General features: G+C 38.5%; 2 protein-coding genes across 16 annotated transcripts in view; one reads left to right on the top strand and one right to left on the bottom strand.

The window, feature by feature from the left end:
• The window catches only part of PDSS1 (decaprenyl diphosphate synthase subunit 1), a 42,749-nt gene extending 31,138 nt beyond the window's left edge, over window positions 1–11,611 (top strand). For 2 of the 6 annotated variants that reach the window (XM_034643841.1, XM_019808225.2), the window contains 4 exons: window positions 2,428–2,508; window positions 2,614–2,727; window positions 8,340–8,420; window positions 11,154–11,611. In XM_034643841.1, the coding sequence (XP_034499732.1) occupies window positions 2,428–2,508; window positions 2,614–2,727; window positions 8,340–8,420; window positions 11,154–11,294 (417 nt within the window). In that variant the 3' untranslated portion in view covers window positions 11,295–11,611. The other 4 variants (XR_004620747.1, XM_034643844.1, XM_034643842.1 and 1 more) reach the window with 4 other exon arrangements.
• Window positions 11,612–11,701: 90 nt separating this feature from the next.
• Window positions 11,702–26,263, bottom strand: part of ABI1 (abl interactor 1) — a 135,418-nt gene continuing 120,856 nt past the window's right edge. For 4 of the 10 annotated variants that reach the window (XM_034643837.1, XM_034643838.1, XM_002927530.4 and 1 more), the window contains 4 exons: window positions 24,539–24,712; window positions 21,392–21,478; window positions 17,304–17,489; window positions 11,702–13,572 (listed from right to left, as the gene is read on the bottom strand). In XM_034643837.1, coding sequence (XP_034499728.1) covers window positions 13,397–13,572; window positions 17,304–17,489; window positions 21,392–21,478; window positions 24,539–24,712 — 623 coding nt within the window. In that variant the 3' untranslated portion in view covers window positions 11,702–13,396. The remainder of the gene's footprint in view (window positions 13,573–17,303; window positions 17,490–21,391; window positions 21,479–24,538; window positions 24,713–26,263) is intronic. The other 6 variants (XM_034643840.1, XM_034643839.1, XM_002927531.4 and 3 more) reach the window with 2 other exon arrangements.

Genomic DNA, 26,263 nt, shown 5'->3' on the forward strand with positions numbered 1-26,263 from the left:
GCGCCTCCTCCATTGACTTAAGCCTTCCTTGTCCCCCAGCCACGTCCAGAATGATACCGCTCCTCTGACGCGGGCACAGGAAGCGCTCGCGTCCCGCCCGCACACCTCCTTTGCGCTTTTTGTGTTGCGTGGCCTGTGACGTTCCCGGCTGGGGAAGGACAGACCCCCGCAGCCCCTCCCCAGGGTGCGGGAGCAGGATTCTCTGTGAGGACCGGCCTTTACCCCGCCGTGGTTGAGGTCCGAGCAGAAAGGGCCCTTCCCCACCTGCGAAGCAGGAGCTGCTCCCGGAGAGGAGCTCGTTGTGGGTTAGCGCGTGTGAGCGCGGGCCCACAGCCGCGTGCTTCCTGAGCCTCACGTCACTTGACCCCTTCGAGCTTCCATCCTGTGCCCGGCAGAAGCAACGTAGAGAAGCGTTTAAGAGCACGGCCTCTGGAGTCAGGCCTTTCGGGTTCGGATTCTGATTCCACCATTTCCCAGCCCCGACACATCTGGGGCGAACCCTCTGAGCCCCCAGGCCTCGCTCATGAGTGAGCTGACCCGCGGGCCACCTCAGACAGGACCTCCGCGGACTGAGTGCTGGGGAACCGTTCGCCCTTCGCAACCGTCAACCGCGGAAACGCTTATGGGATGTTGTGAGGTTTAACTAAGCTAGTATGAAGTGCTCATGCTAGGTGCTCCGTAAATTTGAATCCGGCGAGTTTAGAAATAGAATGGAGAGTTGAAGTGGCTTTTGCTTTTCGGGAAGAAAGCTAGCACTGTGGCGCTATTCTGTGTTGAGGTAACTGCGTGAACAGGAGCGCTCTGTGAAGTATTTCCATCTAGAAAGGGGGTGTCCCCGTGTTCTGAGCTCAGCATATCCGCCTGCCCGAATCTCGTCTGCTCATTCATTCAGCCAAGTGGACGGCTATCTTGACTCTTGCAGAAGTTTCTGAATTGCTTCACGTGTAGTTTCCTAGATTCTTTAGTTTGGTTGGAAAGAGGACGCCCTCCCTGTAGCTGTTATGAGTTTACTATTCACTCAAGGAAGTGGCCACCTGACCTTTCACGACGCGCACATTGTCATCCGAGGGCGTGCAGCCAGACGTGACACAGTCACGGGCTTCCTTACGTCATCAAAAACGTCTTCTGGGCTGAGCAGGTGGTGGGATCTGGCTTTTAGTAGCCGCGATGCAGGGACCCTGCCCAGCTCCTGTGTCTGCACCTGGGGGTGCGGAGGAGGGTTATTAACAGTAAGAGCAAACATCTAGTGTTAGAGCCAGCTGCCAGGCACTGTGCTGAGGTTTAAAAGTAGCATGACATGCATTCCTTACAGTATCCCTACGAGCTGAGTGCTTTGGATCCTGCATTTGACAGAAGGGGAAACCCAAGCACAGAAATATCAAGTAATACACTGAGATCACGTGGTGTCGCAAGGGGCGGAAGTGCGTCCTAGCGGCCTGACTGCAGAGCACCCCCAGCCCCACTCCCCACGGCCGGCGCCACTGATGCCTGTGCAGACAGGGCCCCAACGAGGGGGCCCCGGAGGCAGGGGCTGAAGCCGACGGGGTTCTTCATCATCAGTAACCCACTACAGGCAGGACACTGATGCCATCTGGCTTTCTCGTGCACTCAGTATAGACATTTCCTCTCCAGGGGAGTCGATGTTGCCCCCGTTTCCCCCTTTTGGTTTTTACCCGGTCTTTGTTTTCTAGAAATGCGGCAGGGCCTGCTTAGCATGCTTAGCAGAGCAGTGGGAAGTGCACTCAAGTGGCCAGTGCCAGGTAGGGTTTTTTGAGTTTTAAAAAGACTTAGAAGTCCTATTTCTCCTCCACTGCAAAGGGGGGTTGGGGAGCGTTTATGTAGTTAATTACTTCTTGCATAAGAAACAGAGAAACAGTAGGACCAGTGACGGCCCTTTGATAATGAGAAAACAGTATCTCTCTAAAGTGTGAGGCTTGAGGCTGTTACAGACATGTCGGGAAATAACTGCATTTGAGAAGTAAGTGAAATCACCAAAAATTATTAAAAGAGAGGAACTACAAATGAGGAACTATATGGCAACATCGTGTGCGATTAGAGCAGATTAGATATCTATTCCTAAAATAGGGGCTAAATCAATAGAAAAATAAGAATAGAGCCAACATTTAGGCCAGTTTGCTGAATGCTGAAAGCAGTGAGAAAGAGGTCTTATCCTAGGAAAGGAGGGTGAAAGGTAGCTTCCCTAGAATTTAAGAGAACAATCTGAGATCAAGGCTGAAATCCTTTCACTAAGAACACAGGTATTCTGTGGGCGTCTGGTCTCTTTCTGATGGTGGGATCTCCTGACCACGCGTAATACAGCCTCACCGCCTCTTATTTAAGGGAGTGGATGTATGCATCCTTGCATGCAGGGCTTGGCTGCCTTGCTCGTTGTCAGCAACTTATTCCAGAATGATCTTTCTGCTTCAGGTCTCTGTCCTAGGATGCCCGGACCCAGTGGTGCATGAGATTGCCTATCAATATGGGAAAAATGTGGGCATCGCCTTTCAGGTTGGTCCTCTGCTTTTTAAGAACATGGCCCATTGGCACAGGGGGAAGGGCAGTGATGATGCCGGCGTGGCCGTGCTCCTGACATTCCTTTTTTCCGTCCACAAGCTGATAGATGATGTGTTGGACTTCACCTCATGTTCTGACGAGATGGGCAAACCAACATCAGCGGACCTGAAGCTTGGGTTAGCCACTGGCCCCGTCTTATTCGCTTGCCAACAGGTACGTTTCCCAAACTCGCTCTGACACGGTGCTTTGTATCTTCCAGGCACAGCTGATGGGAAAGTTTAGATAAGGAAGATGTGGGAAAGCATTTATATGAGAGACCTCAGATCTAGATCCTGGCCTCTGTGACTGAGATGTTGGGAATGGTTATTTTACTTCTAAGCTTTATCTGTGTCCGTATCTGTGACACTGAGGAGATTACAACCTTCCTCCCAGGGCTATTGTGAGGATGAACTGAGATAATGTTCATGGAGGTACTTTACAAATTAAATGCTGTGTGCATTTAAGGTAGCATGATGATAATTTCCATATATTTTAGGCACTGACAAGGTGAATGGTTTCCGCATCTTGATTATAGGACTGGACTTGGGGTATCCCTCGGAGCCCCTTAAAAAGGCACAGGAAGGGCCTCCGAGCTTAAGAAATTCTGAGAAATTCTGCAGTTCTAGAAGTTTAATGAGACTGCGGCACTCAGAGCTTTGGCCATTGCCTCAAAATGTCAAGAAGTCAGTGGAATGCACTGCTAGAACCACATAGTTCCTTCTTTCTCCAGATTGAGGGACTGTCCATTAAGGAAGTAAGTAAAGCTGCCTTCATATTCTCCTTAATGTGGATGAAAGCTTAGGAACTGCAGATGCTGCAGGGACTGTGAGGCAGACGTTTCCAGAGCTGCTCTGGAGCCTGGCCACATTGCTTGGGGCTGGTCCAAATGTGCTTTGAAGTAAGTGGGACATTGGCTGGCATTTGGACGTCTTTTTAATAGATTTTCATCTTTGTAGTATGTTTAATCCAGTTGAAACTCAGCAAAGCAGTAAGATGTTCATCACCATGCCATGAAATTAAAAAATTAGCTCTTTGGTCTAAAATTTTAGTAACTTTTAGTCTTTCTGAGATTTGTGCCTCTATTCTTTCTCAGAGTTTACAAAGATAAACTTGTCTTCCATTGAACTCAGTGATTCCATTATTGAAACCAGTGACCTTACTTTTGATGAATTTCTGATCCAAGCAAGGAGAGGTCTTCTATCCACTGTCTAGCAGAGCCGTTAACCAGGGTAATTCTCCTCAGAGGAGGCCGATGGCTTGGGGGGGCTGGGCCAGGACAATATACTAGTGGACAGCAGTCAACTGAGGAATGAGGGCTCTGAACAGAGATGTTGGAGCCCTTTGTGGAAATATCTGTCCTCACTACCAGGCTCTGTCCTCACAGAATTCTGAGGCAGAGGTGAGAAGTCAGAGGTGTGCTATAAATGGGTCCTTTCTCCTACAGAGATGAACTTGTCATTCCAAAAATCAAGGAGAATTTTAAAACGTGTGCTAAGTTCTGACAAAAATTTATAAAATCCCCTTGTATACATTAAAGCATGAGTAAGGAACATTATATTTTTTTACCATTAACCCACATAAAAGTTGAGGACTCGTGAGCCATGCCCGAGGCTAGAAAGATCCATCACTGCCAGCCAACTGCAAACAGTAAGCGGTCTGTCTGCTCCTGAGAACCTGGCTAGCAAATGTGAGTGAAGATTCCCGGAGTGAAGCCCTGAGGTTATCAGGATGACTAAGGAACAGATCTTTTCCGAAAGAAGCTTGCAGTCTACCAAAAAGCTTTGCGTGTCGTACTTTTAGAAATCTTAATAACAGTTACAAATAATCGTCAGGAGCTCCCGTGACGCTGACAGCTGAGTCTGTACGTGTCTGTAGGATGATTAAGAATGGATGCCTCTTCTGATTGTTTCACCGTGAACATATTTCAGAATAAATGAATTTGCTTTCTTCTACACAAAGGAGTAATGAATAATTCTCCCTTCAGATATAGTGGGTCAAAGAGGGAAAATGGATCACTCCTACATATTAATTAGTCACACATAAGAGATTAAAAATGCTGGTTTAAAAAAAAAAGGCAAGGAAAAGGAACACACAAAAGCTCACAGCGTCCCAAACCACAGTGCTACGGTGTCTCACTGGGAAATGCAGTGTCACGAGGCACCCACTCACCCTCACCAGACAGCACTGTTCCCATCTGCCCGTAAGGCAGTAGGAAAAGGACTGAACAATTGCGCACGGCAGCCTTAGAAAAGGGAACACGCAGAGGCCAAGCAGGAAGTGACTCCGGACTTGTTTCCTAAGTTGACCGGCTGTTGTGTCCTGTGGGCACAGGCAAAAGCTACTCAAAAAAGTTAAAGTTGTTCTCAAAGAAAACATCAAGTGTAGGCTCTCCCGTGGATTACACTTTCAAAAAAGGGGATTCTTGGCCAGAAATGTGTGAAAACGTTAATGGGGCCAAAAGTGATTTTGAGTAAAACGAATTCCAAAATAACAGACTGTGCAGTATCTCCATTTAATGAAAGCGCATTGTTTTCATGCTTTGCAAAGGATCTTGCGTACGTTATCTCTAATCTCACAACTCCTCTTTGTGGTAGGTATTATGCCCTCTCTACAAATAAGGTGATGCGCAGACCTGGCCAGAATTAAACATCTGGTAAATGGCACAGCAGACAATTAAACACCAACTCCTCTAAGACCAGTATTCCTCTCACTCCACAATGTCCTATTCTGGCCAGCGCTGGTGTTGATGGGAGCTTGTCTGACCCCCGGGGGGCTTCCCGCAGAGCAGGTAACCTGTGTGCTCCGGGACTGGCGGCTGGCGCTCTGGGAGAGCCTCTGCATCGGCTCTCAGGATTTGTCATTAACCTCCCCATTTCGTGGAGTCCTTGTAAGATGTTTGTAATCTTTTTCTATAGGTGGGTGAGTTTTGTTTGCCAGTTACTAAATAAGCCTTTCAATTTTTCCATCTGTGAACACTGAGTCTCGACCACAACGAGCCACTTTGGGAAACCATTTTTCCTTTTTGACACAGTTGTTGTCTTGAAATAGGAATTTGTTCCTATCCCAGCAACTTAATAGAAACTCCCTCTCTTTGGAATTCACTATTTTTGACATCTCTCTAAAGAGGCTTCTGGGTAACAGTTGGTACAGGGGATTTAAGAAGAATTTCGGGATTTCTGGAGAGGTCCCAGTGATGATGGTGTCGCTTCATCTATATGCGTATACATACTTACTGTAAGAACAAAAACGTCATGGTAAATCTTTAAAAAGAGTATGTAAGTTGGATCTTGAGCTCTTCAGAAACAAAAGTGTTTTTTGGGTTCTTTTTTTGTGTGAGATTACATTAGTTCTCAATCCTTTAAAAGATCTTTTCCTTTCTTCTGCTTCTCTTATTTGTAAGTCACCAGCCCTAAATGTCAGCCTTAGCCGCACTCCCAGCTGCCGTCAGCAGCCCCAGCCCCTGCACCAGCTGTACAAGCTTCTGTTACTGTGACTGGCTAGTCCCCTAGTTACCCAGGTGTTGTTTCCGTAAGCTCACTACAGTTATTGATCACCTTTGTAGTTTAGCTTATGGATGCATTTCACAGTTAGAATACGATTTGTCCTACTTTTTTTTTCTAAAGATTTATTTATTTTAGAGAAAGAGAGGGGGTGGCAGAGACAGACCCCTCGAGCAGACTCTGCTGAGCATGGAGCCTGACTTGGGACTCGATCCCGTGGACCCTGAGATCATGACCTGAGCCAAAACCAAGAGTCGGACTCCCAACCAACTGAGCCACCCAGGTGCCCCTGACTCGTCCTACTCTTAAAAGGTCACCCTACCCTCAAATTAAAACAGCCTGGACAAACAGAATTTTCTTAACTTCTCAAGAAATCTGCAAGCAGGCAACTGTTGTTCCCATTACGCTTCTCATTTCTTCTCCACATCACAGTAAGGGGACAGGCGAATGCCTAGGGGAAGAGTCTGGTATTTGCATATTAAAATTGCACATACTACATGTTTAAAGGAAGGATGTAGTCACAGTCATTGCAAATATTTTCTTCCAACTTTGCTTTCTCGATGCTTTTTATAGTCAAAGTAGTCCACACACACAGCACATTTTACCACCCTTGTTGGTACTGAGAAAAAGCTCATGTACCATAAACAAGGTCATTTTACTAGATGCCCAGGACAGTATCCTGTCAGTTCTGAGGATATGGCCTGCCAGAAGTCCAATTTTGGAACGCCGTGTTAAGACAGATGCTTACTTGATTTGGCTTTTTTACCACTAAAATTGATTTGAGCTTCCTGATGTATTTCCTATAAAGTTTAAATTGTTCTATTCTTAAAAAGCCAGTAACTAAAACAAATTACCGGTTTTCATTTAAGAACTAACCATTTGCTGGCCTTTACATTTTTATAAGCATGTGAGTAGCCTCGACATGTTGAGACCTTTGTTCTGACACATACTTTGCTCTGAGAGGAACATTCTTAATTCTTCATCTGTCATCATCCGGTTGAGGTTTTTCTATGTGTGCCCTATTTTTTCTTCTAGGATTACTAATACCGTGGTGGTGGTTACAGGACATCAACTTCAGGCTCACTGCCAGGGAAAAACTGGCAACTGCTGTAAGCACTGATGTGTCCAGAACCAAACATATCTTACTTCTTACGTCATGGAACCAGAAGCTGTTAGAGCTAACGGATTTCAGCTCATTTGGTTAAGCTCCCTCACGACACTGAGGAGGCGGCTAGGACCCACAGGTTACGGAGCTCACTCAACTATGGAGGCACCAGGACTAGAGCTCCGGTCTAGAAAACAAAGTGATATGGTGTCCTGACTTCCTGATTTTGTTAATGGTGACAATTCTCCTGAATTGTCGCTATGTATTGCAAAATATAGATTTTATCTTCAGTGTACCTATTTTCTTTTTTTCTTAGTGCCACAGCTTAACTTTGGTCTTCTTTATAATTACAGTAATGTAACTGGCCCCTCTACCTCTACCTCCTCTAAATCAGTGGTTCTCAAACTTGGCTGCATATTAAAAATACCTGGAGTGCTTTTAAAATCTTGATGCCCAGACCCCCTTCCCCCCGCCCCGGCCCACCAGCCAAAAGAATCAATCTTTGGGAGCAGATCCAGGCAGCCGTCAACTTCCTGACTCCAGTGTGCAGTCAACATTGAGCGACCCCTGATCTGAGCCACTTGACAAGCTGCTATGGTAGAGCTCTGCTCATAGTCCCTCTGCTCAGATAGCTCAGTAGCTTCCAAGTGTCACTCAGTGTAGCACTAAAAGTAGAATGCCTAATTCCCACCCTCATCCTCGGCCACTCCTTCTCAAAATGTCAGCAGAGATCAGCAGAATCTGTATCATCTGGGAATCTTAGAAACGCATGCTCTGGCCCAACCCTACTGATCAGGAAACTTTGAAGGAGTGGCCCAGTAGGCCTCTGGTGATTCTCATGCAATCTCAAGTTTGAGAACTCTAAGAGAAGCCAATAAGGAGATTTTAGGGATGTACTTTGTTCCTTCGCTCTTTCTCAGTGTTGGACCCAAGAATAGAAGTAGAAAGAACACCAGAATGAACAAGGATCAACAGCTGCCTCTCCTGAGCACCAGCTCAGTCCCTGGGCATGGAAAATGGATGTCTCTCTTAGCTCTGCTTCTTTAATTGCTGCAGTTTATTGCCCCCCCCAACCATCTAAACATTTAAACACCTTTGTTTTTTCCTATTGTTACAAACTTAGTGTTAGAACATTTGACTCTCTCAAGAGCAATAAATAGATTTTCTTTCTTTATGGTTAGTTCCCAGAAATGAATGCTATGATAATGAGACGGTTCAGTGTGCCTGGAGATGTGGACAGAGCTCGACAATATGTGTTACAGGTAAGATGGTTTTACAAAGAAATAAGGCAGGAGCAGGTACAATGCGGCAGAGTTCTGTTAACCAAATGTAACAAATTTTAGATGCAAAACGAAGTGTGGTCAATTCTTGACAAAAATTGAAAAAGAGAAACCTATATAATTCTTTTTTCTTCTAGAATTCTTTCTAAAGACTAATTTAATTGGCCTTGGGTAAGGCTTGGACATAGAAATTTTTTGAAGCTACCCAAGTGATTCTAATGTGTAGTGTGGGCTGAGTCCCACTGGTTTGAAACCAGTCTTCCCCAAATCCACAGGCAGCACTGCTGCTCTCCAGTCACCCAGACACGCCTCCTGGTGCAAGCTCTCACCTTTGCCACCACCAGGTTATCAGGTGCTTGCGGGCATCACCTCAGTATTGGCCGTCCCTACTCCCTCCTAGAACTGCCATCAGTGGTCACTTAAGAACCCACGGAGGCAGACTGTTTCACCTTCAGGGGCTGTGAGCCTATTTCAAATACACTGCCACATATCCTCAGAACTTTTCTGTAGAAGCCGGATCTTTTTCATATATTTTCACTTTTGATAACTATCTTTTTGACAATGAGCTGTTTCCAAAATCCAAACCCAAAGTCATTTGGAGCCAGTAGATCTAATGAATGAGATGGGGTGAGCAATTTTTAGTAAGGTAATGTGTGACTTGCAATCTATGGTTAGTGCAGTATTTAAAAGAATTCCAAATAATTACCTCTCAGATTTCCAAAAAGCAAGACCCCCTCCAAAGGATTTATTTCTCTTAACTCTGTACTGTTAAGCATCATAATTTGCCACCACCTCTTTGGAGGGTAGTTTGGTAGTACTGGTAAAAACTCAGTATGAGAAGAGGCTGTAGCTGATAAATGTACCTGGGAGACGTTCTGGTGTCAAAAATAGTACTACTGAAGGCCGAAGTGAGAAGTGGGACTGAAAAGAGGGAAAATTAACTGTCGGTTTTAGCAAAACAGTGAAGATCCAGCAAGCCTAGGCAGAAATGCATTTAGAAAGGTACAAGAATGTTCTCTTAAATTCTCCAAAAACCGCTAAATCCTAGCTCCCTTCACCCAGAGCTCCTTCCTAGTCCCTATTCCTTCATTACATATGAATGCACAACTAGGATTTACTTAGTAGGATTACTGAACAGTTGATTAAAGCTTGCTGAGTGAGACCAAGATGAACAGAAATAGGCAAAAATATGAATGGGGGTGGAAAAATACTGTATCCATAGAACAAGAACAGGATATTAAAACAGTAAGAACAAGTTCTAAGAAAGTCTAAATGATTGTGGAAAAACTAGCTCCAGAGGAGGGTTATGACATGAAATGAGCAAATCTTCAAAAACATAAACAGCAAGGGAAGAAAATGAGAAAAGCTGTGAGAGGATCAGTATGATGAGGTAACAGGTATCTCAGAAAGAGAATCCAAAAAGAAAAAAGTGGTCAGGAGAAGAGTTCAAAACTGGCTCAGTGTATAGCAAAAACCCTGGATGTTAGAAAACAGTAGGCAAGGCCTTCCAAATGATGGGGAAACATTTTAAACCTAGAGTTCTAAATCCATTCAAACCATTCGTTAAATATGAACGCAGAAGTCGTCATCACACACTAGAAAGTTGATTTCCAGTACCCATTCCCTGAGTGAGTTATCTGTGGATGTATTTCAGTAACGGCATGGAAACACCAAGGAAGAGAAAGCTGTGGGCACTCAAACCAGTGGAATGAACTAGAGTTTGATGGAAACCTGCCGGGGAAGGCAGCTGTCTGTTAGGGCTGGAAGGCGGTCCGTCCAAGCAGCAAACAGAATGATGAAGGCAGTGGAAAGATATGGATCAGGCAGTTACATTCAGAAGGGCTTCTGTACACTCAGGCAGAGCAGACGAAAATGCATCCTATTTTCTATCAATTGGTAAAGTACAGAAAATCAGAGGCCTTTCAGAGTGACGTTAGGAATGTTCTATTCTGAATGACAGTGGGCTCCTAAGCTTAGAACGATGTGGAAGGAAATGACAGTACAAGACTTGATTCTGTAGTAAACGTATCTTAACATTATGGAAACAGTGTTTTACTGGTGTTCAGCTTTTAGAACCAACATAAAATCATGGCTCCAGAAGAGAATACAAATCTATAGTGTAAAGGAATAAAGAATGGGCACACTGGTATCCTTGAGAGAAAGTAAGTAGTCGGTGCTATATGATGACAAAAGTAGTTAACAGCAGAACTAAAGACGGTAACAGAATTATCAAATCAAGAGGCGCAGGGTGGATGGGCTAAATCCTCACCTTTCTCAGCAGAAAGGCAGTAGATAAGTTACTAATTAAGACATTAAAACCAGCAGATAAAACTGGTGTCTTTGGAAGAAGGGAACTGTTGATTTCCATCATATGTGCTTTTTTATTATGTATATGTTCTTCTTTTAACTTGAGATTTTTTCACTTAAAAATTTAATACTTAAAAATAAGGGAAAGTAGGTGGCTATTTGATATTAATGAGTTAGTTGCTCTGCATGCTGACAGAATAGAAATGTGCTTAAATCTGGGAAAAGTGCCTCAACGCAGTAGGCAGAGGAGGCTGGGATGATGAGCTGGAGAGAGAGCACTTAAGACATAGTCTGGCTATTTATTAACCCGATCTCCACAAAAATACATTTTAACTCTGTCATAGCAGAAATGTAAGCGCTGCCCCAGTGAGTGATGCGTCTGTCCTCTTTTGCTCTGTACCCCCCCAGAGTGACGGTGTGCAGCAAACCACCTACCTCGCACAGCGGTACTGCCACGAAGCAGTGAGAGAGATCAGCAAACTTCGCCCGTCCCCTGAAAGAGACGCTCTCATTCAGCTTTCAGAAATTGTCCTCACAAGAGATAAATAACGACTCTTTCTGTTATTTCTGGCAGCTACTTTATACCAGACTGTGCCTAAAGAATTTTGTGAAATATCCTTTGCTTCATGTGCAGATAACCAAAAATCATTTCAAAAAATCATTTCACCCTTATTGATGGGCAATTTTTTTTTATTGGCAAAGTTTTTCAGAAAATTTTTAAATGTAATTAAACCATCCGAATCTGTCACTCTAGTCCTGTAAATTCTAATCAAGGTATCTTGATGGTTATATGTGGTATTGTTTACACTGTTAAGATCCACATGTAAAGCCATTACACAAATAAATAATCAATGTTAAAATTCAAATGGTTTATCGTGTTTCACCATAGGAGTAAAGGTCACAAAAATTGTGAAGTCTACATTTCAATCCACATTAGATTTTAACAATATCCAAAATTTCATATAGGAGAATGGTTTATTATAAAAGACTGTACATAAAATTTAGACAACAGGTTATATACAAAATTAAGAGAACATTCCACTTGAAAAAATGAAAAAGGTAGCTAGCTGATCACTAGTGATACTGAAATCATGTTTAAAATTAACAAAGGCAAAATGCATATACAACAGTCACATTGATTTGGTAGCAATAATGGTCTTTAATTTTCAGAAATAAATGTTTTGCACTAGTCTTACCATTTACTATGCTGTTGTAAGTCTGTAATGCCCAGTACATAACTGTAATTTGAAATCCAAACAAATCCTCAATACACAGAAACCCACACTTGATTGCTCTACTTTAATATCCTAGGCAATATAGAATTACACACAAGATAAGAAAAAGACATCCCTCCAACCTTCCCTTAAATTAAGAGGAGACACACAAAGTGCATGTGTTGCATTTCAATTATTTCAAAAGACAATATAAATCTGTTGGTCAGGTATATTCCCTGTTCACTGATTAATACAAGATCCACCTTTTTTTCGAATTATTTTCTTTTTAAAACCTTTTTATGTTGCTAGTGCCAGGTAATGGATTAAATAGCGCCTATTCAAAAGTCAGTTGCACCCACTTCTACAAAAACAACATGTAAAAGATACTTATAATTTCCTTTCATTGAACCCAGTATACAACAATCCACTGGGAAATCGAAGGGCTGATACGGCAGTCCTTGAGAATTTTTACTTACAGAATGTGCACACTTTAACACATTTTCTTAACTTTGAAAAAGTTACTTTAGAAAAGGAATTCAGTAGATTGACTTGTAAATACCCATCTCAGATTTTAAATCTGCAAAAATCAGTCACTGCCATTGGGACAGGTTGAGAAAGGCTAATATTTTTCTTCCAAGTTAATATATTGAGAAAATAGAACCATAATTCTGCAATAAATCAGTATCTTTATTTATTCATTTATTTATTTATTTTAAAAGCAAACCAGTGAAGGAAAGGACAAAAACCTTTGGTTCACTTATGTATTTATGAATGGAAAAAATTTATAATGCAAATTCACTCATTAAAAAACTTAGGTACAAATTACAACATTACAGATAACCCTTTGTTTTGTTTCACATGGAGACCTTAGAGACTCAATTCATTTCAAGAGACCTAAGTACTAGTACTCCAAGTAAATATTACACAAATTGGAAGCATCTTGGATTTTTTTAAGTATATTTCAATACATAAATTTGTATGCATGCTTTAAACAAATAGTATATTTCAAGAATGAGAAAGTCTGAACAAAAAGTATGACCAGCACCAGGATTGAAATTTTCTGATTTTAATATTAGTCTGACATAGCGTTAGTAACCATGCTGCACTGAAACATGTAATGGTACAATCTGAATCATGATTTGTTAAATATTATACCCCACACCCCCAGAATACTTAGGCTGGTCATAAAGTTAACTGTGTAAGTAAGTATATAAGCATAATCAGTTATGGACAGCCTCTTGTATAAATTGCCATTTAGCAATACACAAACTGTCTCAAAGATGTATGCTTACAGGTAGACATTCAATTATACCAATAAAACAGCATGTCCTGAAAGTATGGGCACATTTTAAAACATTTTAAGACAATTCTGTTAACCATAATAGTCCCACAGTATGACTGAGTAATAAGAAGAACCTACTTTAAAAGCAAAAAAAATTAATCAGTATAGTGCATGATTGATTCAACATAGTTCCCAGGGAACAGACCAGTCACTCGATTGCAGACTCCTTCATACCAGCCATCATCATTCTTCTTTATTACGTAAATGATTGCACCCTCCATAAATGACAGCTCATCATCCTTGTCTTTTGTATAATCATATATTGCCACAACTATGGAAAGAACAGTTGAAATACCATAGTAAATGCACTATTTCCAACATTTAACTGAATTTTAAAATGTAATTCCAGTTAAATCTATAGTAGATCAAAACCAACTATTTGTACAAATACTGTTAAACTGGTAAAAACAGGCAAGTCAGTGGCCAACGATGTGTCTAAATCACTGGCTTGATCGTAGGATCAAACTGACAATTTGACTAGAGAGAAGTCCATAGTTTCAACCAATCTATCCAGGAAAGATCCCTGAATTTTCATATTTATTAGATGTTTCATTTGTTCAAATATCGACTAAGCGCCAACCACTGCAAAACACAATTTTCCAAAATACGCAGTAGGCAAAGCTACAGAGCCAATCAGTACATCAGATAACAACCCAACCTGTCTAATTTGAAAATACACATATCCTGGGAGGTCAATCTAATCCTACTCATTCACAGAAAATATGCATGTAATTTGTGGGGCCATACCTAGATTATTTAAAAGAGTATTTACATACTTTAAAGGTCAACTGGATTTTTTTTAAAAGGGGGAAACAGGTGAGCAAAGGCCCATTAATTAAGACGTAGAGAACTGTGCAATTCTGTGCTATTTGATTATTTTGAGTTCAAAATACTTCCTTTGTAAAGAGTGCTGTGGAAAGGACAGTCATCAAAACATTACTAGTTTTCCAAACAACTGGTTTATGAATTTAATTGTTCCTTCATTCTGCCTTTATAGCCTAACAGTTCTGAAGTTATATGCAATTTTCTAGTATATGTGAAATGGTATGTGACAGATTTTCATTACCTCGTGTTATCTTTTTTCTTAAAACAGCTCTTAGGACATTTATTTTGGAACGTGCTTTTCCCCTGAGAAAGATAACTTCTCCTAATTATTCTGAATTAGTGAATTATAAATAAGGAAGAAACCTAAAGTACTGATCCATACCACCATTCACAAACTTAAAATAGGCAACCTTTTTTTCCCTTTACAAAATTATATTAAGTAAACTCAAGTCCACTCTCCTCCATTTTAATCCTGCAGCTGAATCATAGTTATAAGCTTACTGACCTATCCGGTTTCCAAAAAACCCAAAAACATACAGAATAAATAGTACTAAATTATTATCCTGGTATTACTTTTGGCTAAATAACCATTCAAGAAAATTGAGTGATTACTAGAAAACCATTAGTAAGGAAAATAGTGTAATAATTTAGTCATTAACATATTACTTATTAATTTGTCAATTATTATTATTTATTATAGCTTCGGTAACATTAATTTCTTTGTATTCACAGTCACAATAGGTCAGAGTTTGTAGAGGACTTTTAGATGGATCATGACAAAAGCCTGACACCCTCAAAGTTAGTCAGCAGAATGAAAGCTTTCTTTTCCTCAGGCTTTTAGCTCCACTTACACAAAGAGCTGGTGAAAGTACTGAGCCAAATTGTTTCTATTTTCCAAGTCCTTTTGTAAACGAATCCTAGTCGTACCCAACTTCCCCTCCCCGATGCATATATTCTCTCATATAATAATGCTTACTGCTGAGTACTTAATCATTAACAATTCAATGTCCATTCCACTCTCCAGAATCCAAATTCATACAGAGCTAAACTCCCCCCTTCGGTATGTACTGTGGGATTTTTTGGACCTCAAAGTCTCACACTCTAATCCTACTTCTACATGATAAAAATTTGAAGATAGCTACCTAGTTCCCCTACAATCTTCTCCTCAACTTAGAAACAATGCTTTCAACTGTTTCACATTATTGGTGCACTTCCTAGATATTTTGCCTCCTGATATTCTCCTCCTGAAGACATTTCTGTTTGCAGGATCTTAAAATGTGGTACTCAAAACGAGACATAATACTAGTGTAATATAAATGGATATGATCAGATTAGTATATATTAGGTTACAGTTCAGCTAATGTACCCTAGGAATTTGGCTTTTGGAACAGTCATGTCATACCATCGATTAATATATCCAACTAAATTCCTATTAAACCAGGTCTTATTCATCTTGTGATTATAAAGGTGACTATTTAAGAAGACTTTAAATATAATCCTACAAAATCTCAACTCTCTGATTTAGACTATGGGTCAGCAAACAGTGGCCCATGGCCAAATCCAAAACACTGCCCTTTTTGTAAATAAAGTTTTACTGGAACATGGACACATCCACTCACTTATGTACTGTCTATGGCTGCTTTTGTGCTGCAACAGTAGGGCTGAATAGTCATGACAAAAGAAACTGTATGGTTGGCAAACTTAAAAATATTTCATTTTTGCAATATAAACGTACCAAATTATTATGCTGTACACCTGAAACTAACAGAATGCTGTTGTGTTAACTATACCTCAATTTTTTTTTTAAAGTTAAAAATACTTATTATCCGGTCTTTTACAAAACATGTGTGATGACCGCTAACTTAAAACTGTTATTTCAGCCTGTAAAGACATTTTGTAATTCTGCTCTATTGCCAAGTGTATTAACCATTAAATAATTTCAAATTTATCTTTTTATTAGTTCCATATTAGTCCCAATTTAAAGTTAAATCTGCTTTTCCAAACCAGGAAATACAGGTACACAACTCAAAACTACTTAAGTTTATCAACCTCATAATAACCACAACATATCTTTATCTAAAGGCAGAAGAGAATCTAAACATAAGGTAGAATATGCAAGATTTCCTGAACAGTATATAGAATATTCACTGTTTAAAAATATTTAAAAAGGCACAGCATAGAGAATGTAGTCAATGGCATGTTAATAGCTTGCATAGTGACGGATGGCAGCTACACTTGTGGTGAGCACAGCATAACCTACAGAAATGCTGAATCATGTTGTAAACCGGAAACTAATGTAACACTGTGTGTCAACTATACTCAAAAAATTTAAACACATACATGCAAAAGGAAAACAGCAAATTCCCTTTTAGCCATGTATTCAAAACTCTTGGCACAAGAGAATGCTGCAGGTCTCAAGAGCTATAGCTGCTTAACGTCAAATTAATCGAGTAAATGCCAATGGAAGGGAATATATTTCAAGGCAATCAAATGTGCTTAACTACATTATAAGCATTTTTCAAAACTCGACAAATACAGACTTTAAAATGACAGCTGGATGAAGAAAAGCAATTAAATCTCTAAAAACAGGATTTATTTCTTTCCTACCACTATTTTTTTAATACATAATTATAGTGAATGTCAGGTAATTTTGACATATCTGGATGTTAGAGTTATACATAATTTCATGAAATGAAATTCTAGTGATTATCTTCTCTTTTACAAGATCAACTAACTGAAAACCTTAATTGAGGCTCTTTCTCATGATAGTCTCAATATATTTTTAAATATTTAGATATGAAAGGTTTCTCTTTTTAAGAGTTTAGAAATTTTGTTTTAAATCTTTACTTAATTATAAAACGTTCGTAAGTCATTTAACTCCTTTTCTGTGCCTTATTTATTTCAGCTACAAAATGCAAACAGGCAAGTTCATCTCCAGCTGGAAGCCTAGGTCATTTGAAAAACCACATCTAACATCGTAACATACTTTTAACTTAAAAATAAAGAAAGACCATTCCTTTATATTGGAAATGTAGAGGAAATAAGGTTTAACTAAATTATGTTGGCTGGTAAAGCTATTCAAAGGGTTGAGAAACGACTAGATGTTCTTTATAGCTCTAAAATTCTATAATGAGGTTAAGTTTCCTTTACCTCAATTCGATGGTGACTGTACCTTACCTTTCTCAATATAATTCTTGGGGGCCCAGGCAGGATCCCCGTCCGCATACGGATCATTATACTGAACTACTGCAGCCTCTTCATCTTCATAATCCACTGGAGGCGGTGGTGGCGGAGGCGGAGAGTCATCGAACATGGGAATGTCATCCGGGGGAGGTGGTGGCGGTGGAGTCGGACTATCCGCAACTAAAAGAATCCAGATAATTAATTTGAATCAGGAATTAGAGTAAATGAAAATTCCTAAATTAACAGGATTTAAGAAAGCTCTAATTTGTATACAGCATGCACTCTAATAAAACATGCAATGATTAGAAATAAAAGCTTGGTGTGTTAGAGCTTCTACTCCTAAGAATAATTTTGCAATGATAAAATGAGCTAAAAATTAGAGTATTAGGAAGTGCTACAAATTAATAAACGCAGGAGATTAGGAGACAATGTCTCTTTTTATAAGGATTACAGGAGTAAAAAAGTTCCCTTAGTCTAAGGCTCAGATCAGAACAAATGTCACCCTTTAGTTAGCCTACCTCCTTAAATAAGCCTTATGTCACATTTCTCATGTGGACTACTGTAAATGTTATGTACACCACTACATTTAAGGTTTGATAACCATTCACTGTGCACATTCAGGTCCCTGATTTTAGCTTTTAGTTATCTTTTAGTTCCCCAGAAATAAGCCTCCAGTGGGTGGGTATTTATTTTTGTCTGTTTTAACCGAGAAAAAAATTGGCAGAATCAGGTCTGCTTCACTGTGTACTCTTTTATTTAAATTTTAACAAGAGAAATTAAGTTAGAAATTAAATAATTCCAATATCTCATTGAAAATTTTCAAAAACGTTTGTAATTCATAATCAGCTTTTAAATGCAGAAAGCAAACTAAGAATTTTTGCATTATTGCTAGTAAAACTCAAGCATGGGATGTGGGAAAGACTCGATCCTAAAGATACAATTTTCTAAGAATACATCCACAATAAAGATTTTTAAAATAAAGTGTTTTTAGGAAGATGTAATTAAAAACACACAAACAAACAAAAAGGAACTCATATCATGCAAAACAACAACTCATACCTCAAGTTGTAGATGGGTGTGGTACATGTATGTGTGTGTGATTTAAATAATCGAACAGTGAAATGAGAAAATGACAGGCTAGAACTATGCTCATTGAACTATTATGATACCAGGTAACAAGTGCTCCCAATATTAAGCAATTCAAAGCTAGAACACGCAACTAATTCTTAATTCGAATTTCTGATCCACAGATTTCTTTGAAAGTTAAAGACGTGAAAATGTTTTGACACAAATGATACAAGGAATTCTATAATAACTGCAGGGGAGGAATTCAGAATACCAACATACTAACTCAAATGCCAATTTCTGGAGCTATTTATGTGATCAAAGCATGCAGTCATAATCTATTTGTAATACAGGTTTTAAAGTTTACTCCACCCTATTTGGAATAACGTGCTGAGAATATAACCAAGGGATCCAGATTTAGAACACCTGTGGATAATAGCCCTACTTCCACAACCACTTCAATTCTGATTTTTATTTGATCCTGTCGGGAGATGAGAAAGACTATGAGAAAACAAATCTTGTGTGGTGACACTCATTCTGATAGCTATCAAGCAGGTCTACAATTTATTTTTCCACCAAATGCCTGGATCCATTTTATTTTTGCCCTTACCTTCTCCACAAAGCTTTCTATTATTATTGAGAGGAGAAGAAAATGGGTATGAATCCATCCTAACATCAAAGAGCCATAGCTCATATTCTTAATTTAGCTTAATGTGTAAATTATGTTTGCCTGAACCCCTAAACTGCATTTACTCTTTTAATACATAACTAGTTTCATGTTTTCACTCAATTGCTTCATGTCCAACTGCTGTGACTCTACACTGGCTTATCTCTAAATTATATATATACACAAGGGCAGAAGTCTGGTCAATCTGATTCTCTACGCATAATCCTTTGTCAAACACCACACATAATTAGTTCAAAAATGCTTCCAGATGTTAATCATACACAGATGTAAACACACGGACATTTTCAGGCGCTCATGTCTTAAAGTGAAGCACATTTAGTAGGTTAACTGCCACAGGCCATTTATTATCACCACTTTTGAGTGCCATAGGAAACTGCGTATTTAAGAGAAGAACACAGGAAATTCATACTCCATACTGATATACAGTTAATAATCAAAATTCCTAACATGCTGTCAAAGAAAATAGATCCTAGATAAAGCTGCACATTCTGCAGCACAATGAGAGTAACTGATTCCAGTTCGTAAGTCTGGGGAAAAGAACTAAAATAAAATAGTAAGTACCATGGTCCTCCTGAGCAAAAACCATGCATGCCTAGAATTATATACATTAATACTGAATTTCTATTAAAAAAAGAAAAAAAAGAGTTGGGGTGGCTAAGTGGCTCAGTCGATTAAGTGTCTGCCTTTGGTTAAGTGTCTGCCTTTGGCTCAGGTCAGGATCTCAGGGTCCTGGGATCAAGGCTTCCTGCTCAGTGGGGGGTCTGCCTCTCTCTCTCTCCCTCTCCTCCTGCTGGTGCGCTCTCTCCCTTTTCCTCTTTCTCTCTCTCTCAGGCTCACTTTCCCTCCCTCTGTCTAATAAATAAATACAATCCTAAATAAAAAGTTACCAAAATGCTAGTCAATATGCTTTGGCCCCACTAAATGGATGTTTATTATGGCTATCTTAAAATATTTCCTCCCCATTTTTGACTGTAAGGCAGCTCAAGTTTTTAAACTCTTACAGCACTAAGGACCAGCAATTTACCCTTACTTACTTCTTTTTAAAAAATAAGATTCACTTTTTTTTATAAGTTTAAATATACTGGAGTTTTCAAACAAATGTTAACAATAAGGACGTTTTACACTCAGAAATTTCAACATTTTGGAACTACAACGTTTTATAAAAAGCCCATTCAATCATACATGTTTCGTGAAGGTAGAAACTTTGTCTTAGACTATCTGTACTCTTCCCAGAGCCTAGCACATAACACTGAATAAACAATTATTTGATTGGAGGAAGAGAGGAAATGTGGAGAATTACACAACAGGGTTAGCAAAAGCTGAACATTAGAATTTGCTACACTGTCTTCTCCTGGAAGATGGGGTAGTCATGTGGGTTACACATTTGTTATAACCATTCTAAAATTTGCATGGCTATGATCCCAAATGAAGTAAATCATTACTAGACCACCTTACCATCTTAATCTCAACATTTATTTTGGGATAGTATAATTCAGTAATAGTGGTATTTTTTTTTATTTTGTCAAGTAACATTCACTCTGTGCAGTTAGGATCATACATCCTCTGGAACCTCAATGTAAGCAGCAATATAAGCTACTCTATCCTAATCAAATCCATGTATTCAAAAGAATTTCCAAAAATCATTAACCTGACCTGCCTGAGAGAAGACCTAAAGGCTGAAAGATGTGGGTATTCGGAAATATTCCTCATGGGCCAAAACACGAAGAGAGCTCGCCATTATCACTCTCACATGGATAACCTGGACGTAAATTATTCTTGCAGATTCATTCTTATCCTAACAACAAATCTTTATACAGGTTCAAAATTATTTCTGCATAAAAATCTGAGGCTTTTACAAAGCTTGCACCAAAATTTGTATGTAACTAAAGGGGGGAAAAAAACCCTGCCCCCAATGCATAATAAATTTAATCCCATACTGTAATTATCTATATGCTGATGAATTTGCTGGCAACAGAATACAAAATGTTTTCTAATTCCCCTAATAACTACTGGAAGCTGGTAGTTTCCATACAATTTGAATTTTTGTTTCATTACGCTTTCCTTAAGAATCTGCAGAGATCAGATTTCATGTTTTAGATCATGTAAATAACATAAGAAAGTTGCAGTTTTGAAATTTCTATGGGTCAGTAATCATGCACACAAGAGAAAAAACTGAAGACCGTGCTCTTCAGTTTCAAAAACATATCTGCACCTACTTTCAAGGTAAGATTAGCTTCTCAATAAAAGTAAGAAAATGATGACTCATCAGCCATGCAAGCTATAAGGAGACAGCCTCTACTCTTTGACAGCTCTGTTTTTCCGAACTTACTGTTTTCCTGCACCCTGGCCACGAAGCCTGTGAGAGGTATCTGTGGAGTCAACTGAGGCATAGGGGGAGGGGGTGGAGCAATAGATACTGGTAGCAACAACACAGTATGGGGGAAGTAAAACAGATAAAGGAAAGAAAAGGAAACAAACAAAAAGCAGAAGTCAGTTACAAGGACCACAAACATAAGTATGCAAAGAACAGTTTGCAAATGAAACAAAACAAAACAAAAACAAAACAAAAATCTGCAGAAACTTCTTCATTTCCCACCAGCAAACCTAAACTGAGTTGTTGCTTAGCCAACTGATTAATTTTTTAAAATACATGTAATTTAATCCTAATGTTATTCTGTTTGGGGAAGATTCAAGTTTACCATCACACTCATTTTCAAATTCTAAGGAAAGACTTTAAAAAATGAGTAACAGCAGTATTTCCAAGATATTGTGTCTCTGCCAAATCGCTATAACCTAACAGGTATGTCTAGCTTTAAGGTAATATTGTAAATTAGAACCCAAATAAATGTGTTATGGAATAGCTGTTTATTCCATATATAAATATATATATATTAGTCACAGGTTTCCTTTATTATATATCTAAATTTACATACAGCTCTCCAGGAAAAACCCTTGTTATTGTAAAACAAGGTGATTATTATTTTCTAGGGTGACAATTTTATTTGTAAAGATATCCTTCCTAAATTTACTAGGGAATAAGAGTGCTCCACATACCATGTTAACTGTTCATTGAGTTTCTTAGGGTAAGTATTTCAAAAGACCTTCTTCATTTTATCACTTTTCTGAAATAGGAAACCTGATCTCATAACAGGTTAAAATATGCAGTTATTTGCATTAAAGTAATTTCTAACCAATCACTGAGTAGCTGTAAACATTCCAACTTCTACCTAGAGAGGACATAATTTATAGGAAGTTGATATCAAATGCTCACATGGGAAACAAATGTATTAAAAACTGTAGCAAACTAGAAGTAAACATTCCTAAGTTTACCATTTTGTCTCATTTTTAACAAGACAGTAATTGCCAAAGATTGCTTAGAAAAAATCAACAGGACTCGCAAAATTCTTTACTGGCAGTTACTAAAACGCGACACTAAGTCGACAGAAACAATTTGTTGGTTCCCAAGGATCATTTAACCAAAAGGGGGTTTCAATTAACCCAATGTATAAATTTTGTTGGTAAGCATAAAAATTTGAAAGAGGTTCAGTATTCAAAGCAGCAATAACTTACCAAAGCAATGTAATTGCATTAATATCCATTGTATGGCTAAAATTAACATTCAATTCACTATGAAACTGGTTCTCATTGATTCTGATACTTTGGATATAGAAGGCTCTTAAATAAATAAAATGTTACAGTTTTGATTTAAAAACAAAACAAACCTCCCACAAGCCTAAAAAATTTGTTTAAAAACAACCCTTAGTAACTAGACATGCTGGTTAGTACAGAGAGAAAAAGAAAAGCTATGCTATGAAGATACTAGTCATTACCACCTCACCTGGACAGAAGGGGAAATATGCACATCAAAACACTAAAAACATTTACATCCTACTACTACCACTACCACCACTACTACCACTATTACTACAACACCAACAGTAATTCAGATTGAGGGATAGTGATTTTGACACATAATATTTTTTAAATTTGAGTCCAAATTTCCTTTATAATATTGAAAAGATATAGTTACTCAGTAATGAAAAGGTCTTATTTGAGAATAAGTAATCCACTGAGCACTGTTAAAACTACACAAACATGTACTAGGTGAAGTGTCACTAAAAACCCTATTTGAAGAGTAATCTAAGTAAGTGAGGCAAAGAAAAATAAAGAACATAAAGATGGGATCTAAAAACACAATATATTATGAAGAAAAATTAAAAGATCATGAGACTACTGAGGCTAATAATCAGATTATCAATCCATGGAATATTCAGACTCTAGCTACCTTTCATTACCAAAAGGAAATCAGGGAAAACATCAGATAAAATTCTAACTGGTAAAGTTTCTTGGTAGGTAGTCTGGAAAAGGACTGTATAAATTTGGGGATTATCTGTAAATTTTGACATTTTTGCTAAAGTGTTTTTCAATTCTTGGGAGTTTTTTGCTAGAACACAATCTTTAACTCTAAAATTTACATTAAAAATAGAACTTTCCTCTAGCTCTGCTGTAAAATACATGTTCAGAATATGCATTATAAATAATCTTAAAACCAACTTCTTAGGGAAAAATGAGTAACAGCAGTATTTCCAAGATATTGTGTCTCTGCCACAGGGACACAGGGAGTAGTACTCAGTGTTTTTTACTAATAAAACATGCAGCTCTAGAAAGTAGTTACAAGCGCCACATGGGAAATTGTGTTCCAGGCTATGCCCAGTGTTCGCCTCTTGAAGCCAGTAACAAATACTGGACAACAGGCTCGTGTCAGGGTTTTTTTTTTCCTTTTTGAATTAAGCATCTTAACATGGAAAGTGAAATTAATGATTACCCTAGGCAATTCATACTCCCTGCCAAAACTAGTTTCTAATCTTTAAATATCTGTATGCCTTTAAAAACATTGATTGCAGTTAGTGTTGAGATGTGCAATTTGACATGAAGAGAAAGAAATCAGAAGAAAATCCTCCCCACTGTTAACAGTGATTAGAGACAGAATAAGCAAGCATCACAAATGTTTTTAATGGTTTTGAACTCATTTCAGTACAGGTTAACAGCTTAAAAGTGATAGCCAGCAATTTCATTGTATTACTTTAAAAGAAAAATTTTCACAATGTTCTTACTTTCACTGCTACTGAAGTGTCTCAAACATGCCAATAAAAATAAACGCAGCTTAATTTCAGTATTTTTCTTCTCTAGTTCTATTTATAGTAATAAAAATGTCAATATTAAACCATTAGTTAAATTTTAGTACGTAAGCATACTCAGTAAGTCTGAATTTTTTTGAAAGTGATAAGCAATTATTTTTGTGATAAGCGCTAATTCTTAAAATGGCAGGATTCAAGGACTGACTTCCTAAAGCAAAACTAAACATGAAATAGTATGGTTTCAATTGTTGTCTATCACTGGCAAGAACAACAGCTTCAAATAATTTCCTTCAAAAGGAACTCCAATGTTGCTGTACGCCTGCAAAGCAAAAGCTTACTTGAATTCTGAGAATAAAGTGGACCTCCATTAACATGAGGCTGAGCAGAAAATTGAGCAGTCACAGAGGGAGTTCGTCTGTATCCACCAGAAGATGTCGAGGAAGTGGTAGAGTTGTGTCGAGATATCTGCCTGGTCATTGTGCCATACTGGGAACCAGGAGCTGAGCCCGGGGCTGCGGAAAAGCATTAGTCAAAAGCAACCAACAAAGAACTTGAGAAACATGTGACCTCTGATGGCAGAACAAAGAGAGGGGGACTCTCAGTAAGAAATATGTATTATTTTTTAAAGCCCAAAGCACAAAATAAAGAGAAAAGTGAAGATAAAGCACAAATAGCTCTCTGAAGTTACAAACAAAAGGAAAAACAGATACTGTGTGGAAAGCTACAAAAGTACAACAAATAACATTCTTAAACCTTTTAATTTAGCAGAATCCCAAATGGTATTTCGTTAATATTATACATAATTTTTTTCTGTTTCATTTTAGAAGATGTAGGTTTTACATGTGAACTATGTCTCTCCAACAAAATAAGTACCAAAAGGTAATACGAAATGGAACGCATCAGTTTTCAAAAGTGAATGTATTAACAGTTGGTTTACAAACTTCCTTTTCCATCACCAAATCTTCAGGAGCACAGGTGAAATTATAAAATCTAAACAGGCTAGCATATTTTCCATATACACTGCCATATTTTATGTGAATGTTTACTGTGTTAGTGGTTACAATCAAATACATATGATAGCAAAATCATTCTTATGAGAAGCACAATTTCTAGTTTCAAAGTACTTATATATAGTATCGGATTTGTTACATATCTCCAAACTTTTAAGAATAACATACTTCCCCTTTCACTTAAATTTTTGTAACTGAAAAAACTGTAAATAATTTTAGCCTTTGCAAAACAATTTTACAATTTTAAAGCAGCTTTATGTAGAAAATCCATTACCATTCTCCATACTTGGAGGGTTTTTTCCATCCTATACCCAAAACAATCTTTTTTAGTATCATGCATATCTAGAATGACTAAAGTACTAACAGTTCTTAAAATTTTATTCAACATCATCTTTACCAACATTTCAAAAGTTTAATATTTAAAAGGTTAATAAAGTTCAAAGCCTCTAAAGTTAACCATACTTTCCAAAGGTAACTTCAGGATTAATGTTAGCTTCTTTGCCCCACCCAAACATCTAACCAGAGTAAGTAAAACTAGTGTATTTTCATTCAGTTGTGTAATTTAACCTCTCCTAGAGGTCATACAAGTTATTACATAAAACCATACAGCAGAGGCTGTTCATTTTAAAAAGTGCTAATAAATTTAACATTTTGGAGCTCCCAAGCCATAGGCAGTCACTAATTATTTGAATCATCCCAATGCTCATTTTCTAAATAGAAACACATTTTAAAAATAACACTCGGAGCGCCTGGGTGGCTCAGTCGTTAAGCGTCTGCCTTCGGCTCAGGGCGTGATCCCGGCATTCTGGGATCCTGCTTCTTCCTCTCCCACTCCCCCTGCTTGTGTTCCCTCTCTCGCTGGCTGTCTCTGTCCAATAAATAAATAAAATTCTTAAAAAAATAAATAAATAAAAATAACACTTTATTCAAGATCCTTCATGAATAAGAAATTTTGGATAGCTAGGGTTTGGAGAGCTAGAGCTAGGAGGTAGGTCTGGATAGCTAGAGCTAGGAGGTAAACCTTTAGCTGTTTTTAATGGAGATCTCTGTAAA

This window comes from Ailuropoda melanoleuca, chromosome 15 (genome assembly GCF_002007445.2).
Source record: "Ailuropoda melanoleuca isolate Jingjing chromosome 15, ASM200744v2, whole genome shotgun sequence".
NCBI classification, from domain to species: domain Eukaryota; kingdom Metazoa; phylum Chordata; class Mammalia; order Carnivora; family Ursidae; genus Ailuropoda; species Ailuropoda melanoleuca.